Source organism: Nuphar pumila, chromosome 13 (assembly GCF_984573655.1).
Source record: "Nuphar pumila chromosome 13, dmNupPumi1.hap1.1, whole genome shotgun sequence".
Taxonomy (NCBI): Eukaryota; Viridiplantae; Streptophyta; class Magnoliopsida; order Nymphaeales; family Nymphaeaceae; genus Nuphar; species Nuphar pumila.
Genome location: NC_143261.1, coordinates 11,293,803 through 11,308,038, shown reverse-complemented (window position 1 = coordinate 11,308,038; position 14,236 = coordinate 11,293,803). Strand labels below are relative to the sequence as shown.

Sequence of the window (14,236 nt, the reverse complement as noted above, 5' to 3'; positions counted from 1 at the left end):
AACCTGCACCGAGTGAAAGAATTTGTTCAAAGCCAAATTATTTAATTATGCAAGGCAATATAATTGCAGTTTCTTTTCGAAAAATACAAGTTATATCCCTAAGCTTTCTATGTAAAGTTACCTTTCTGTACTCCAATTCTATTCAGCAGGGCTTTGGATCAGGAATATGGACGGAGAATTGTAAACCAACTCATGGGGCCATGCTTCAATGAGCTCAGGTAGGTACTTTTGAGTTCCTGTATCAGCCAATGGCTTGATCAAGAAAGAGCTTCTTCCCTTCATCAGAGCAAAGCTCAAGGCCTGGTTCAATACCTCAAGAAAATGACTTATTTAAAAAAAAATAATGACAATTTAGGATCACCACATACGAGCAACCAAAACATGAACCGTATCTAATATGAAGTGCAAGACAAGAATGAGTTGGTGTATCCTGGCATTTGAACCTCATTATAGGAAGCTCTATCCCACACTCCATGACTCTAATAGTGTGTTAATACAAAATCAAAAGCAGATAATAACATCCTTGAAACGTGGAAAACCCAGTACTACATAGCCGGATCTGAGCATTCCAACAACACTGGATATACAATTGCAAAGACAATCTGAACCAGCAGGCAACATGCAGAAACAGAGAGCATCTTCAGCTGAAAAAGATAGTAATATGAGAAACAAGTCTTAGTTTAGAATCAGCACCAGCAGATGATAAGCATTTTATCACGGAATACAAAATGGAAAAATATTCAACAGCTATCTTCCAACTTGAAAATGCTGAACCATCGTTAGGAAATGAAATGTCGCTCACCACACCATACTCCTCTTTGGTTAGAATAGTGCAGACAATATAGGTACAAGGAGCATTAACTTCATGCCAGCCACCTTTTTTTCTCCTCTCCTCGCCTTCCTAATTGCTTCTGCAGGTTCCATTGCCTAAAAGGATGACATGGATTTCTAGGTCTTCAGAAATCATCTCCCCTGCGCTTCCTGATAAACTCTTTACCAGTTCTATATACAACCTACAATCCAAAACACTGAATGCCACAAGTCAAATATTTATTGCTGATTTAACAGTCACTATCCTAATCAAGGGATATCATGTTCGAATGCCATTGGGAGTATCCCTTAGTCAACATTATCAATAGAAAAGGGAAAAGAACAAATCAAGTTTAACAAAAACAAAAATGAAAGTTCTTGTTTCACTAACTTCTTATCAGAAATCCAAAAATGTAATGAAGCAATAGAGGAGGATTCATAGGAGGAGGGAGTGGAAGATGAAAAAACGATCATAATGATGATAATGAAGATGGCGGCAATCTTAGTGCAAGAGATGATGGAAGAAGATGAAAAAGAAGAATACCATCATAAATATAATGAGGTACAATGCAACCAACTGATTTCCTTTTTTTTTTTAAATAACAGAGAATCAAATAAGATGCAACCTAATACATCATTCATTTCCATGCTTGGATTATTGAAAGCCTGTTTCTTCATAGTCAATAAGGCTCTGTTTGGAAACTCCCTCTTGAAGATGAAAAAGTGGATTCCATAATGGTCATGGATTTAGCAAAAACTTAAAGAGTTGTTTGCGAGCAATCTTTAAAATCCACTAGGGATTCCCCACTTCCATGGTCATGTTGTTTGGGATGCAGTTTTTTCCCTCATAAATGAACTGAAAAGGTCATCAGAAGGTCAGCAGTGTGACCATCGGAAGTGTCACTGGTATAGCATTTGATAATTACCACCTCACCCTGGTGGTAGCCGAAATGAGGAATTGGAACTGGCAAAGGTCATGCTAGTTCCTATTTTTCCCTTTTTTCCTGGCTTTCAAACAGTTTTGGAAGTGGGGATTCCACACTTACCACTCCATTGACCTCCGATGGTCGCTTTCCAAACAGAGCCCAAATAATAAATTTATCTTGAAAATGAAATGACATCAACTTCAGCCGAACAAATTCAATGATTGAAAATATGTCAAGGGCATGTTTGTTTGCATCTCATTTGATTCAAAATTACATGATTGAGAAAGAATGAGATTTGGAATCACATGAGTTTGAGTAAAATGGGCTCAAATGTGATTTCAAATTTCACTGCCCCATTTTCTCATGTTTGCTTGAACATGAGAAATTTGGCAAATGAGAACCACTCTCTTACCATTGTGAGAGAATGATTCTCATTTGGGGCCAAGAAACTGTCAGAACTTGACTGTCCAGCCACGTCAATCCACTCTCAGCAGAAAAGGAGATAGAAGAAGACAAAAGGGCTGCTGCTGCACAGAAAAAGGTCATTGTCGTGACCTAGAAAGGCTCTGTTTATATAGTGTTTACAACATGCTATGGACGATAATGTCCCTAAAGATAAATATAAAATACAAATATGTGCACATGTGCAAATTAGAAATACAAAATATGATATATGGATCTTGAGCAAATATAGGTCCAGAACCATATCACGACTCCTTTAACAGCCTCCCTCAAGTTGTGCATGATCTTGAATCATGGACAACTTGCCTTTTAAGAACCAAAAATTATATTTGGTCAGCCCCTTTGTAAACATATCAACCACTTGATCTTCAGTGCGAACATAGTATGACTCAATTTCTTTCTCTTCAACTTTTTGCCTGACAAAATGTTGATCTATCTCGATATGTTTAGTGCGACTATGATGTATGGGATTAAAAGAAATATTTATCGCACTTTGATTGTCACACAATAATAATGATCTTGAGATAGATTCTCCCAATTTTGTTAGTAAGTGTCTAACCCACGTAGCTTCTGCTGTGGCCGCTGCCATGGAACGATATTCAGCCTCAGTACTAGATCTCACAACAACCTTTTGTTTTCTACTACTCCAAGACACAATGTTGCTGCAAAGAAATATACAATAGCCTGAAACTGACCTTCTCTCATCTGGATCTCCTGCCCAGTCTGCATCTGTATAGATAAAGATTTTATGAAGTCCACTATCTATAGGATTGTTCTTGTAAACAAGTCCACCTTCTTTCGTGCCTTTAAGTATCTCAATATCCGTTTAACTGCATCCATGTGCCCAGTTCGAGGTTCATGCATAAATTGAGACACTTGGTTTACAGAATAGACAATGCCAGGTCTAGTGAAGGTAAGGTATTGGAGCATGCCGACTATACTTCTATATCTGTTGGGATCATCATATAGGTCTCCATCATGGGAACTTAGTTTTTGTTGTAAAACACTCGGAGTAGCTAAAGGCTTGCAATCTTTCATTCCTGCTCTACTTAACAAGCCAAAGATGTATTTATGTTGTGTTAGAGTCAACATATTGTCTTTCCTGTCAACTTCTATTCCAAGGAAGTACCTCAGTTCTCTAAGATCCTTCATTTTAAATTTCTGACTTAAGAATTCCTTGACTTCCTAGATATGACTGCAAGAGTTGCCTGTGATAATTATGTCATCTACATAAATCAACAAGAAGGTTGCACGATCGTCCCTGAAAATAAATAGCGAATGATCAAGAGTGCACCTGTGAAAACCAAGGTTTTGAACTTTGAGAGAGAAACTATCAAACCAAGACCGTGATGCTTGTTTTAAGCCATAAAGAGCTCTCTTCAATTTGCAGACGTACGCCTTAGGATCTCCTTCCGCATATCCAGGTGGTTGTTCCATATAAACTTTTTCTTTAAGATCCCCATGAAGGAAAGCATTCTTCACATCCATCTGGCTCAATGTCCATTTGTGATGGACAACTAGAGATAATATGATATGAATTGTCACCATCTTGACCACAGGGCTGAAAGTCTCATCATAATCCTGGCCATATTCTTGAGTAAAACCACGTGCAACAAGTCTTGCTTTGTGCCGTTCAATACTCTCATCAGGTTTATACTTAATCTTATAAACCCACTTAGACCCTACGATATTTCTATCCTTGGGTCTGGGAACAACTTCCCATGTTTGGCATTCATGTAACGCTTCCATTTCTTCATTCATTGCTTCTATCAACTTGTGGGACTTGACTGCCTGATAGAATGTAGTAGGTTCATCTTGCTTTTCAACCTGTGACAAAAATAATTGAAAATCCAGAGTGAAATTATCATAACTAACTCATCTGTAAATTGGGTGTCGAATTCTTTCTGATCTCCTGATAGAGGAATGATTTTCAGGTTCATCAACAATGACATCAGTAGTGGCAAGAGTATTTTTTGCTGCTCTTCTCACATAGACTGGTCCTGAAAACTTCTCAATCTCTTTGTTCGGCAAATTGTCAATCTCGATTTGAGTTGTGCAAGAAGTTTGATCTGGTACAGGAGTAGGCATGGGAGCAACACTACAATCTAATGAACACTCTCCGTTGATGTTAGGAAACAACTCAACATTCAACCATAGAGAATAAACTTCAACATTATGATGTGTATTTTGTAAAGAATGCCCATCTCCAAGGTTCTGCTCATCAAAAATCACATTTCTGGAGATCTTAACACGCTTGGACAGAGGCTCATAGCAACAATATCCCTTATGATCATCCGTATATCCCACAAATCTGCACTTAGAGGCTTTATCCTGAAACTTATTTCTTAATGATTTGTCAATATGCACATAACAAACACAACCAAAAACTTGCAAACTATCATAATCCGGGTGCTGCCCAAAGAGTATAATAAGGTGATTTATTTGCTAAAATAACCATCGACAAACGATTTATAATATAAACTGCAGGGTGAAAAGTTTTTGTCCATAACTCAATAGGAATGTGACTGTCATGCAACATGCTCATCGCACTCTCAACAATATGGTGATGTTTCGGTTCAGCCACCCCATTCTATTGCGGTGTATGCGAGCAGAAAACTCTGTGATTTATACCATTATTTTGAAGAAAGGCAATAAAGTCATTTGAAGTGTATTCACCTCCCCCATCACACTGAAAATTCATAATATTTGATGAAAATTGAGTTTTGACAAAGGCATGAAAATTTTTGAACAATTGAAGAACTTCATATTTATGTTGCATGAAGTATATCCAGGTATAACGGGAATAACTATCAATGAAAACAACATAGTATCGACTCCCCAAAAGAGAACAAGTAGGTGCAGGGCCCCATACATCAGAGTAGATAATCTCAAAAGGTCTTGAAGCCCTTTTATTAATTGAATTGAAGGGAAGAACATGACTCTTACATAATTGACAACTTGTACATTTATCATTATCAAAAGTAGGACTCGGACTAGATAAGGAGATAAGATTATAGCTTACAAGCTTTTCAACGAAAGAGGAACTACAGTGACCAAGTCGACTATGTCAAATGTTTGACTTATTACACTTAGACAAACTAAGAAGACACTTATTAGAAGAAAATTCATCGAATTTCAACGAAGGCTTCAAGACAACAGAGACAGAAACACGAACAAAAGGATCTTCCTTGAAGATATACATATTTCCTCGTCGCTCCCCTTTAACGAACGTCTACTTCATTTGAAGGTCCTTGACATACACAGAAGATGGAGTAAATTCGACAGAAGAATGTATATCATCAACAAGTTTGGAGACAGAAATAATGTTCTTTTTTATATTAGGAGCAAGTAGAACATTAGACAATTTTATGGATGAATTTAAGAAGGGTATTATGGCATTCTCAGTGTGAGAAATTGAATAATGAGTTCCTATCTCCAGTGACAATACTGCCTTTATCGAAATAAGAGAATAAGTTTAAGAGTTTACCTGGATCTCCCGTGACATGAGTGGCTGCCCCAGAGTCTATATACCATACTCCTTAGTCATTTTGTGCTATTGTCATCTTCGAAAGAGTTGCCAATAAAAGTTGTTGCATATCTCCACTAGATTTACTCCCATCAGTCTGCATTTTTGGCTGAATAATAGGATTCTTGCCTTTATTCTGAGGATTGAACCAACAATCAACTTTAATATGCCCCCTTTTATTATAGATAAAGCATATGGGAATATTTATTGCATGAGAATTAGGAGTTATGTTTGGGGTAGGAAGTAGCCCACGCCCCCCTTGTCCACCATATAGTCCGCAAGCTCTACCTCCACGATGATTATTTCTTCCACCAAGACCTTGTCCATAAGTCAACCCAGTAGCTAAAACATTATGTGAGTCAAGTCGCCCACCATCATCATTAGAAAGACTCTTCAAACTGATCTCATAATGTAAAAGTTTAGCCCGTAAATCTTCAAAACTGGGTAAAACGGGCAAGCATGTGCGGGATGTGACAAGAACATGATAGTCTGCTCCCAACCCGCTTAAGACTTGTTAGACCTTATCTCTCTCTGAGATTGTACATCCAACAAGAGCCAACTGATCTGTGATGCTTTTTACTTTGTTCATATATTCCATAATAGACATGGTTCCCTTCCTTAATGACTGAAATTCTCGCTTGAAATACAGAACTTTTGCTTCTGACATTTGAGAATAGGTTTGAGCCAACATATTCCATAGTTCAGCGGCTGAACAATCATCTGGAATTGCAATTAGTATTTCCCGTGATAAAGTAGAAGTGATGTACGCAACTAGTGCTTGGTCTCTTTTCATCCAGGCCGTGAAGTCAGGATTTTGAATAATGCAAGATGAGATAACCCCTTTATCATCATGTATTTCCTGCGTGATGAATTGAAGCGGGGCTGGAGTTGATCCATCTAGATGCCCAGAAAGGTCTTGGCTTCGTATGAAAGGAATTATTTGTCTTTTCCAAGTCAAAAAATTTGAATGATTTAGTTTTTCAGATACAAGTTGACTCAGAAAGCTGGAGGAAAGACCAGAATGAGTAGAGGACGAATCCATATTATGGATCTCGTGCTGCATTTTTTTTATTAGTTCTGGTTATGTACCAGAACCGCAACACAAGTCCTTATGAAGCCCAAAATTTCAAAACAATGGATTGCGTGATTCAAAAAAAATAATGACATCAAATAGAGAAGAATATAAAATATAACGAAGAAGAGTTCTGTTTGCACAACAACAATGAGATGCGTGAAAACAAAGCTTCTGGTTTTAGGTGAAAAGAATGGAAAGGATTTTAGAAAAAGAAAGAAAGAAAGAATCACATAGAAATTCAAGTATAGAACTGAAAAAAAAAAACAATACCAGATTTTAACGTGATATGGTTTTCAGAAAGAGAAATTACACAGATCTTTAAGTATAGTTCTGAAGAAGCAATACCAGATCTGATACAATCAGATCTGTCTTAGACTGAATGGAGAAACCGATAGAATAGAGAGAGAGAGAATAAACCCAGATCTGAAAATCAGATCTGACGTGAAAACGAGATGAAGATAATAGAAGTCAGAGATGGGAATAAGAAAAGAGGGAAGAAATATGAAACCAACCCTTAGTGAGCTTAGATTGATTCAACCTGCTCTGATACCATGTCAGAACTTGACTGTCCAGCCACGTCAATCCACTCTCAGCAAAAAAGGAGATAGAAGAAGACAAAAGGGTTGTTGTTGCACAGAAAAAGGTCATCGTCGTGACCTAGAAAGGCTCTGTTTATATACAGTGTTTACAACATACTATGGATGATAATGTCCCTAAAGATAAATATAAAATACAAATATGTGCACATGTGCAAATTAGAAATACAAAATATGATATATGGATCTGGAGCAAACGTAGGTCCAGAACCATATCACGACTTCTTTAACAAAAACATGTTGCAAAAGAGAAGTGTCAACAGCCAAGTTACCAACCACTGGCCCACCGCATTTTCATTATCGGAATGAAATAACCTCTTCAGAAGCATTCTGAGGCAACCAATATTGAAATGGAAGAGTAGCACTGAGCTGCAACAAAAAAAGTCTAGCAGTTAAAATCAATTATGCTGCCAGCATAGATGGCCAACCTGATAAAGCACTAACCACATGCGAACATTGGTAAACAAAGAAAACAGGAAACCAACATGCGCTTAGTACTATGGGTGGGCAATGGGCCCGACTCGCTAATGGACTAGGCTGGCCCAACCCGCTAATAGACCGAGTCGCCCCGGTCCAGAAAACCCTGGCCCACCTGTTAGGCCATTGGGCTCTATAACACGAACTCTTCTAACAGGGCACTGCACCCGCATCCATGAGGGTGCGACACTTGGACACAACTTCCTCACACTGAGGTCCATTTCTATCCAAAAGTAGATTCAGTTAACCCTGACCAAATCCAGTTTTATCTATATTATATATATAAATATATAATTGTACACACACACACACACACATATATATATATTCGCAGCTCCGCACCAGTGTAGTGTTATTTTTTATTAATGAGGAATAGCAATTGTAGATTGTTAATTTGATCTATTGCATAAATTTATGCATGACTTGATATGATAATTGTTTTTATTTTATTAGTGTTAACTTAAAATTGTTAAAAAGTATATATATATATATATATACCCTCCCTGCACCCAAAGTTTTTTCAAAGTGCCGCATTGCCGCATCTGTATCCGCACCCGCACCTATGTGACATAGCCCGTGGGCCAAATCGGGTCGGGCATGGCCTATTATATTATATATAATATTTAATATATATTTTATTATATATAATATATAATGTATAATAATATATATTACAGGGGTGGGCAATGAGCTAAGCCGACCAGGCCTACCATGGGCCAGGTTTGGGTCAAGGTTTTAAGCCCTGACCCATTAGCTACCGGGTCGAAACCTGACCTGTTATATACATGAGCCGGGCCCAGGTTGGCTCATGGGCTACCGGGCCGACCCAATGGGACTGAGCTACTTAATTAATTTTTTAGTAACTTGGTAACTATTACTATTTACCTAATTAGTTGCATTGATTATATGAGAAATAAAAAGATAATTAAATGGGTACATTAATCTTTCATTTAATTTATTGCTTTTGGTATTATAAGAACTAATTTATGAACTTCATTCGAAAATAACCTACAAATGGGTTTGGGCTAGGCTGGACCGGCCCACTGAACATTGGCCCATTGGGCCAATGGGCGGGGTCATGGGTTGTTCTTCAAACTCGAGCCTGTTAAGAACCAAGCCAAAACCTGATTCATTAATAAATGGGTTGGGCCATCTCCGAGCCGTGCCACACTTAAAACCAGATGGACCGAGCTCTAAACGGGCCTGGCTGCGCCAAACCGGCCCAATGCCCACCCCTACTTAGTACCCTCTTCACAAACAGTAAGATAACTAAAAAGAAAAAATTGGTGCTTTTGCTTCTTCCCTTTGCTAAAACATCAATGAACATGGCACAATATTCACAAAAAGCACAACAAATGGGTGTGTTTTGATTATTAACACAAACAATATATCTCATGAATTGCTAAAGAGAAGATCCTTGATTTGCATATCCTTGACTGATGCATCTTCAGTAACTTCATCCAAGTTTCTCATTTTCATTGATGTAGGCTAATCAGTTTTCTTAGAGTTTCTTATATGATATGGCCAGCATTTAATGCACAACCAAGTTTTAACCACGTAAGATTGAGTAAAAATGTCCCCTTGCTTTTCTCTAAACCAAAATAAAGCGTTGTGATCAACTATAGCTTATATCTTATGTCACGAAGTTGTGCGGAACCCAACACATTCCAAATCCTAATCCAAATGCATTTGAATACTAACAAGATACAAACTAATACAAGTTTTGTGAATAAATGATTTCATTCATAATAAACAATAAAATACATAAAAAAAACTCACTACAAAGTACACTGAAGAACACTCAGAATACCTGGAACTAACCATGACTCACACACACAATAAGCACACACACCCCATATATAGAGAGAGAAAAGACAGGAAGAGATAGAAAAAAGAGAGGAGAGAGGAAGTCCTCTCTAGCCGTTGGACTAGGTCCACCGGCTAGTCAAAAAAGAGAGGAGAGAGGAAGTCCTCTCTAGCCATTGGACTAGGTCCACCGGCTAGTTTGACTAGCTGTTGGACCTAGTCCAACACCTAGAAAGACTAGCCGTTGGGCTTAGTTCCCAACGATTAGAAGAGAGTCAACTTAAGTTGACTTTATATATATTATATATAAATATATATACATATATATTATATAAATATATTATATATACATATATAGAATCACTAGAATATAAGAACTGGAAATATGAGAATTAATGTGTGAACCACTATTTTCAAGGATTTTTTGTTATTTTCTCTTGAATCTAACCATACAGATGTGATCTACATGCATGGATTTATAAGAATCCACTCTTCAATCATCCTATTTTGATGCATAATAGTGATTTTTTTAAGGTTTTAAAATCAATGGCGAATAATCTTCATAAATATTCAAGCATTCAAAATTCACATTTTTCCATAAAAAATACATGGTCCAATGGTTGATTCCTAGCAAATTCACCATGCCAAGCACATCCACATGGTTGGATTTGAAAAGAAATTGTTGGAAATGCCCATATTTCTAGTTCTTATATTCTAGTTACTCTCTCTCTCTCTCTCTCTCTCTCTCTATATATATATATATATATATATATATATATATATATATACAAAAGGATTCATTAATCTTAACATCTTATGGAAGATTATACATGACAAACAAGACAACAGCAAAATGCCATGTAATAAGAATTATTAAAAAAAAAAAAAACTCAAAGATGTAAAACTTATTGCCATGCACTTATCTCTGATAGCATGATCAGTTTGCTGATCAAAATACATAACAGAAAGCATCACAGAGATGCAGTTTGTTGTAGCGGTCAACAAATATCACAATGTCAACTTTGAAATCAACAGGATATAATTATCTCCAACCTGACTTTATCAAACATAACTCTATGCTTCCAAATCATTGCGATGAGCTAGATCGAGCATCTCTGAAATTTCAGAAATGACTGTATTTACCTCTACATAACAAGATCATCAGAAGTCTAGGTTAGCTGCAGCCACCAACATCTACATTAGCACCTCATTTGCTTTTGTCTTTTCTTTTTTTTTTTCATTCTCAGAAGTTTTGGTTCAACTCCCCATTAATATGTCTGCTCTTACAATTCTCTTACTAACTAATGTACAGTCTTCAGTCTTCTATATCTGCTCAAAATACCAATATGGAGGTGTATGTTAAGGAATTTTAACAAATTCTCTTCAGAATCTTCCTGAAAGCACTAAACCAAGGATTCCATAAACATTCTGATGTTCTCAGAATCATGCTCACATTCGACATACTTTTGTGGCTTAAACAGTCGGGAAAGTTCAGCTGTCTGCCTGCTCTTATGAACCTTTTCTCTGGTCAATTTTCCAAAGATCTTTTCACATTCTGGATAAGGTTTGACAAAGAAATTATAGAATTTGTGCCTGCTAGGCTTCACCAAATCCTTCAATCCCACCTCAACACCAAGCCCACCTTGTGACCTCAGCCGTTGAATGACCCTGTATCTGGGAACAATCTGTTTCTCAAGATTCACACCCAAGTACTCTGGAACTTCAACCAGGGCACTGATCGGGAATCCGATTTCATCAGTAAGAAAATCGATCTTCCTCTCCACATCTGCTAAATCATAAATGAGAATTCTAGGCTCTCTCCACAACACTTCGAATGCATCTCTATGATTCAACCCGTGTCGACAAAGGCAATCCACTCGCAGTTTCACCTCAACGCTAGCTCTCAGCACGCCATTTCCGAGAATCTGGTCCTTGATCGGCAACCTACATTTCAAATTCTTCAACAGATTCACACATCTACCCAATTCTCCCCCTGCTTCAATCCAAAAAAATCGTGGATCGTTGACGGCCGCCTTCTTAATCTCAAGAAAACCAAAACCCAATTCCCTAAACTCCGAAACGAGAGGTTTTAACCTGTCCTCCACCCCCAATTCAAGAACCCCTGGGAGCACGCCGACAATGCGATCAATTTCTTCGCTTCTAAATCCGATTCCCTTCAAATAATTGATCCTCGACGCAATCTGCCCCGCACCCAATTTGAACAATTTCGGGAAATCCATCAAAATCTTCGTTATGGCTTCGTCTCCAATGCCGGCATCCCTCATAACCCCCACTCCTGGTTCCAATTCCAACCGCCGATCCAAGAAAACCAACCACGTAGATTCCTCAAGAAGGCGCGGGATCAAGAACTCGCTGATCCCGCAAGACCGAAGGAACCCAACGTTCTCGCGAAGGTCGGCGGGTTCCATCCGGAACCTTCCGGAGAATTCCATAACCTTCTGCATAATAACGGAGGAGTTGCCGGCGAGCCCTTCCACCACAGAGAACACGGCCTCCATCTTGGCCAGATACCGCCGTTCCAAAACCCTAGGGTTCGAGAACATGATCGGAGAGAGCGATTCGGGGGACAAGCCAAACGAGAACAGGATCGACAGGCATTTCTCGCACCCGGAGGGATCGAGGGAGAGCAAGAACGGGTTTTTCGTCGCGAAATCGTCGAGGAACTCCGCCGGAAAACCGGATCTCTCGAGAACGCCGGCGATCGGGAACGGAGGAACGTGCGGTGGTGCCGCGCTTGTGCACGTGCGAGCGTGAGGGAGGAGGAAAAGTTGCAGAGGACCGGGGAGGGAGGAGGGAGACGACGGGAGGCGGTGCTGGAGCACCCGCGAAACCCTAACCCACATCGTGCTGGAGGGAGGTCGATCACCGTAGCGATCTTCCGGTGCTGAATCGGTATAGTCCTCCCTTGGGCGGGCAACCGGATCCTAGGTCTTGCCCGGAATCCACCAAATTTGAAAATGAAATGAGCGGGACTTAAGGATGGATCTCGGGTTAGATCCAGTAATCAATATAGATCAGGGTCCAAGTAAGGTGTAGAAAATGGGCTGGGACCGAGCCAGATGTTTGATCCAGATACCAATCCAACATCTAGAGCGATGTTGCAAATCGCGGTATCGGAATTCTCCGATGATGGAAAATCTCACAATAAATTAAACATTTTTCTAGATACGTGTGGTTCGTGCACAACACATTCTTAGAAGGTGGTACCTCCTTCTCATTGTCCGATATGGAAGGTTCGAAATTCAGACCTTGGGGCCTACGACTGACATCTTTGGGGGTGTTGTACCCTGATTGATAAGATGTGGTAAGAGTCTAATAGTGACTTAATACAAGGTACGGTAAGCTACGAGGTTAGAATAACTACATCAAATAGGTCAAAACTAGGCTTGATGTGCGAAAGATATTTTAGTCTAAATTTGAAAGACTTTGATCTGGGGCTTTTAGAAAAACCTAGGGTCATGTGTTAAGATTTGATATAGGTTATAGGGCCTAGAGAGGTTAGGCTATATTGTTGGAGAGGCGGATAAGGTCAAACAAGCAAAACTACACATTCTGTCGAAACAACAATGCGATTTTGGTATTTGAAGCCTCGAACATGGGTAGGTATTAGCTAAGACTGAGATCAATTTCAGAAATTGTGTAGCATGTCTAGGGAGGTCTTAAAGAGCCTACCTATTCATATATGGTCAGGATATGTGTAGGAGATCAAACAAGGCAAAACAATATGCAGAACAAGACCATACTACTCCTAATGCAGCTAAATAGCTTAGGTAGCTTTAGGAAAAGTTAATGAGTGATCCTAAGGTATGAATACCTAAGACATGCTCATAAGAAAGGTTTATCAGCAGAACAACGATCAACAAGACTTCTACATCGATTTTCAAGGTAGGGAACATTCTACAATAAAGATATAGGTACAAAAAAAGGCTTGGGCCCTTGAATGAGTAAAGGACCACCCTAAAAAGCCCTAGCTTCATGTGGGTCACAGAGAGGAGATAGAGAAACAAGAGAGAGAGTGAAACGTCTAGAAAAATGTTTAGAAAATCAATTCAATCTTTTTAATCTATAATTCAAAGGGGTTCTCCATACCTTTATTTATAGCATGAAGGTTTTGAGTAAAGTCCTAATCCAATAACTAATCCAAAAGCTAGAAAATAATCATACAGTGAAACAAGAACTAGATTAGAAAGAGGATTATAGAGTCTTACCTTTGTCATGACTCCTACTCTAATTAATTAAGAAAAAAAACCTAATTAGAATTTACCTAATTAACTTGAGAAACATATACAGTGGAGGACGTCCCACCTTGTTTCTCCAATTAGACGTCCCTCCCCTCCTCACGTGGGCTCTGCCAAATGGGTCTCCTTAGTTCTGACAAGGACATGTGTTAGGCTCTCATTCATTCTGGTATGGACATGTATCCATTAACTTTTTCACACTATCTACAACCACGTAATCTTCCACATCAATATCATGGACCCCACACACAAGTTGAAACCATCCTTATAAGCATGAGGTGGTGTCTGAGATTTGGATC

General features: G+C 38.8%; 1 protein-coding gene across 1 annotated transcript; it reads right to left on the bottom strand.

The window, feature by feature from the left end:
- Positions 1 to 336: 336 nt before the first annotated feature.
- Positions 337 to 12,037, bottom strand: LOC149817748 (Mitochondrial transcription termination factor family protein). Its single transcript, XM_089984864.1, has 3 exons — positions 10,591 to 12,037; positions 803 to 1,028; positions 337 to 644 (listed from the first exon to the last, which is right to left on the bottom strand). Exon 1 carries the CDS (start codon positions 11,961 to 11,963, stop codon positions 11,082 to 11,084), a length of 882 nt encoding a protein of 293 aa, XP_089840990.1. The 5' UTR covers positions 11,964 to 12,037; the 3' UTR covers positions 337 to 644; positions 803 to 1,028; positions 10,591 to 11,081.
- Positions 12,038 to 14,236: the final 2,199 nt, after the last annotated feature.

Coding starts and splice junctions, on each gene's coding strand:
- LOC149817748 (XM_089984864.1), bottom strand. CDS start 11,963: ATGAGGGATGCCGGCATTGGAGACGAAGCCATAACGAAGATTTTGATG.